Source organism: Zea mays, chromosome 4 (assembly GCF_902167145.1).
Source record: "Zea mays cultivar B73 chromosome 4, Zm-B73-REFERENCE-NAM-5.0, whole genome shotgun sequence".
In the NCBI taxonomy this organism is placed as follows: Eukaryota; Viridiplantae; Streptophyta; class Magnoliopsida; order Poales; family Poaceae; genus Zea; species Zea mays.
In genome coordinates, this window is record NC_050099.1 from 23,914,967 (window position 1) to 23,919,734 (window position 4,768).

General features: G+C 41.7%; 1 protein-coding gene across 1 annotated transcript; it reads right to left on the reverse strand.

Annotated features, from left to right (window-relative positions):
* Nucleotides 1–470: 470 nt before the first annotated feature.
* LOC100285632 (uncharacterized) lies at nucleotides 471–4,120 on the reverse strand. The gene is given in 12 exon segments (NM_001158523.1): nucleotides 471–858; nucleotides 959–1,066; nucleotides 1,263–1,429; nucleotides 1,531–1,657; nucleotides 1,751–1,912; nucleotides 2,021–2,184; nucleotides 2,268–2,361; nucleotides 2,477–2,601; nucleotides 2,679–2,824; nucleotides 3,012–3,100; nucleotides 3,505–3,570; nucleotides 3,687–4,120. Coding segments are annotated over 12 exon segments (1,467 nt in total). The 5' UTR covers nucleotides 3,813–4,120; the 3' UTR covers nucleotides 471–765.
* Between the last annotated feature and the right edge of the window lie 648 nt (nucleotides 4,121–4,768).

The following is a 4,768-nucleotide window of genomic DNA, read 5'->3' on the forward strand; positions in this document are numbered from 1 at the left end:
CTGGGATTTAAACCATGATTTCTAGGAAGAGAGACCTCGCCTCTAATCACTTCAGTTTATATTGGTTTGTATTACACAAAGAAACTGTACACATAATATATAAAAACTGTAGCGATACACGGATAACTAACTAGTTTAATATTATACTTCAGCCAAGTGCTATAATCACAGTGGATGAATGTTGAGCATATGATATATCTTTGACAGGATTATGAGTCTTACAACTGTCTACATCTACAAGTATGCAAATCCCACAAGAATGCTAAGAAATAACCATTGTCATTGGCCGCATTTAACATCCACTGAATACACACACACAAAAAAAAAACAATTCATAACTTAGCAAAGTAGCCTATAACTTCATGGAAAGGGACACCTACTGATCCCATATAACAGACTGATTACAAAAAGAAAGAAAGAAAAATACATGAAAGCAAGAGGCCTTCATTGTCGTCAGTGGTCTGCGAGGGGAAACTCAGTAATGCTCTGCTGAAAGTTTATATTGCCTCCGATTCTACTACGTATTTGAAACAGATTAGCAACAGAACAACTAAATTTCAACCAGCTATACACAATTGGAAGAACAGTTGTACAATCAACAAATAACTGTCAGCTGCCTAATAGGACAGATCATGGACTCTTTGCGTATCCACAAAATCCCAGCGAAACGGCTCCATATATGCTTGCTTCCATAATGATCTGTTGATAACTCCGGAAGGGATTCTAACAACTTCAATCACTCATGGGGCGATTCAGGGTTCGCTCCTACTCCAGCTTATCATGACCAGCTTCAGCAATCTTTGGTGGTTCTGCAGGGAAGTATTTGATGCCCACAAGATCACCAACTCTGCTGATAACCTGGAAGTGGGTTGCGCAGACAGGAAACACATCAGTTCGTTATGTCACCCAGAATGAAATGAAGTATTTATGCCAAAAAAAAACAAGATACAGCACTCACATCAAGGGCTTTCATCAAATCCTCCCTAGTGTGTGAAGCCGAAATGCAGATGCGTGCCCTAGCAAGAAGAAGAGGTGTTGCTGGAAACGCCACGGTAACAACGGCGACCTGAAATATAAGTGTCTTATTAGCCGCATGACAAAGAGGAAGAACAAAACCGATGGGTGCAAATAGTGATGGATAAGGACTACATGCAACTGCTATTAGCACCAGACTTCTCAAAGTAATATTTTAAAAGAAAACTGTACCAAAAGCATAGTGCTATCTGGATCTTCAGAATAGTCTGACAAACTCTATGACTGACCTTTTGTCTAAGGCACTCCCTAGAGAATGCAGGGATCTTAGCCGGATTGTAAAGCATTATGGGCATAACAGGAGAATCATTGTCGCCAAGAACCTCAAAACCCATCTTCTTGAGTTCGGACCTGAAGAAATTACCGTTCTCACGGATGCGTGCAAGTTTTTGGGCACCTTCAATATATCACAAGAAAAAAAAACATTTAATTGAACACTAACACAGCTGCAAACGAAAAGGGCACAAATAAAAGTGTTAAAAAAAGCTGGTTTAGTACCTCTGCTGGAGCCATCCTCCCCAAGGATAACTTTAATAGCAGAGATAACTTGTTGGACTGCTGGTGGTGACATGGAAGTAGCGTACAGATGGGCTGGGCAACTATGCTTCAGGTGCTTAATTATCTCCTGAAAGTTATATAGTAAAAGGAACCGGTCAATCTTCTACTCGGTCTTACAAAGTGCTACAGTTGTAATATGATCGCTTTCAGTAGTATGTACCTTTGATGCGGCAATATATCCACCACATGATCCAAAAGACTTGGTGAAAGTACCCATCATTATATCTACATCAGCTGGGTCAACCCCAAGGAGTTCACAAACACCGCGGCCAGACTGTCCAACAGCACCAATGCTATGGGCCTCATCCAGATATGTGTAAGCCTGTTTGGCAGAACAAGGAGTAAATGAATATGCTTGTTATGGGAGACCAGAGGACTAGCCCTCTTTGTTGCACACAGCTAATAGTAGTTCATAGAAAATTCTCAAGACCTTGTATTTCTTGCAGACAGCTATAATCTCAGGGAGTTTACACAGCTCCCCTTCCATGCTATAGATACCCTCAACAATGACAATGATCTTCTTCCATGGTCTGTGTGTCCGTGGTTGACCACCAGCTATCTGCTCTCTCAAGACCTCTTCCAAATGAGCAGGGGCTGTAAGATTTCATTTGCCATGGTAAGTCATGAACAAGAGAGACCAAATATTGATTTGCATTGCCGGAAGCACAATAACTCACAGTTATGCTGGAAAACCCTAACAGTTGCACCAGATCCTCTCGCACCATTGACAATTGAGTTATGATTCAGAGAGTCACTAATTATCAGCCCACCCTGAAATAATGCAAAAAGGTAAAATAAATGATCATCCTCAGTTTAGATACAGTAAAGTAATCACCTCGGTTAGCCACATTTTTCATAAAGTGGATATATAAGCATTTGATCAGACCTTTCCAATTAGGCAGGGAATGATGGCAGAGTTTGTAACATAACCCATGCCAAAGAGGATAGCAGCAGGCTTTCCAACAAAACGTGCAGTCAACTCCTCCAGCTCAGTGTGAAGCTTGGTCGTACCTGTCACAAGATGAAAGGGATCAGCTTATGTTCCTAAAAAGTTGTAAAAATATAAGCATGTTGAGAATGTAGCATACCTCCATCGACACGAACACTGCAGGTGCTTGCTGAGTATTTCTTGAGAGAATCAATAACACGTGGAGTGCAGTACTCATCTGCTGCGGCAAAGCCAAGGTAGTTGTACGAGCCCAGGTTGAGGCATTTAGTGGTATTTGAGGTACGCCTGCAACAATAATGAGCATTAGCGACAGTTCGAACTTGTTTTTCTTGCAATAATTTATGTCTGAATGATCATTCAATTTACATCTTGAAAAGTGAATGAAAGATATGCTTAACTATGTTTAGCCTATTGTCGTATTGGCTAAGCTGAAATTGTTTCCATAAATTAGAATAATAGAATAAATGCTTACTGTAATGTCTTGTTATTGTCGTTTGAGGTGCGCTCAACAACATCAAACCATGAATCAGGTGCACTTGCTATCGGCCTACCAAAGCAATCCTGTAAAACCACAAAGGACGGATTGGTTATATCCTGAGGTGCACAATCTTGCTTAGCAAAACAGACTTGAATCCGACATTAACCAGGAAAATACATGTAATTTACAGCTCCAAGTATTTCAGAATATATAGTATTTTGGTCTAGAATAATATTCATAGCGGGCATATATGTTCACTAGTGCCAGGTGCATAAGACATTCAAATGCATAAAGAATAGGCATAAAAATCAGGAAGATTGCATTTAAAATGCTCATAAATAAACAAAAAAATCTAATCCTTTGAACATATAGCATACTTCAATGTACTCGGATAGGGCGCTCCAAATATACACCTGCACAGCCTATTTTCAAGATAATACACAGAAATTTCTTCGGACATCAATGAATTCGGATGTGTTTATCTCACCTGGATCCGCAGGTACAGTCGTCGCACATAGAAATCCTCCAGTCCCAGGCAGATCGGCGCGTAGCCCTGTATGAAGCCAAACGCTGAATCAGAAATACCAAGAAAAATTGGGACGGGATCTCCCGGATCCGGGTGCGGGGAGGCGGAATTCGGCCGGCCGGCCGGCCGGCCGCCCTGCGTACCTTGACGTTCTTGGCCTTGAACCAGTCGACGAACTTGCGGAAGAAATCCCTGAGCTGGCCGAAGGCGAAGAGCAGCCCGTAGCTGAACAGCGTGGTCAGCGCCGTTGTGTAAGGCAGCCTCACCATCTTGCCCCTTCCTTAATCCCCCGGGGTCTCCTCCGGTTGCCGAGACGCCACCCGAGCTATCCCGAAAATTATTTGACTTTTTTTGGCCGGAGAGCTCGTCCGTCAGAATTCGAATCCTTGACTGACCGCGAATGCAAGGTGTTCTCGGATTCCAAGATAGCTTCTTGGAGATCTCCCGCCCTGTCTGGCTGGCTGTGAATTGGATTCGATGAGACTGGAGCGAATGAAGCGTTGATGGGGAGAAGGACGCGGGGAGAGGAGGGATTTAAGGGAGGGGAGAGTGAGAGGGGGTCGTCAATGGCGACTGCGCGGCCAAGGGAGGAGGAGGTGTAAGGGTTTGAACGTTGAACAGCGCGACGGGGAAGCAAGGGAAGAACGGGAGGAAGGACACAGACAGCCAACCAATGAGGGAGCCAATCTGTAAACATCTTTTTTTTCTCTATTTGTTGTTTTGTCTCTATATGAATGTTTCTGCAATTGTGCATTTACAGGAATTCCAGGGTGGTTTGTACAATAATTGTAAGACAAAAAATAAAATAATTTGACAGTAGGCAGTTCACTATCAATGGGATTGAGAAAGCAAGGAGTTGTTCGCTTAGGATTAAGGGATGTTTGGTTTATAGGAATTAATTTTTAGTTCCTTTATTTTATAATATTTTGGTCTCTAGATTGTTAATACAAGGACTATCCATATCTAACAATTTAAAGACTAAAATTGAATAAAACAGAGGAACTAAAAATTAGGCCCCGTTTGATTCATTTAGCCCAGAGACTAAAGTTTAGTTAGGAGATTAAAGTTTAGTCCCTACTCTGTTTGGTTCTAGGGACTAAAACAATTTAAAACACATTAAATAAATTATAAGAGGACTAAAATACCTCATAACATTCCTCGTCGTTAATGCAACTGAAATAAAAGAGAGCAAAAAGTGGAATTTAAATGGTTTAGTCTCTTTTAG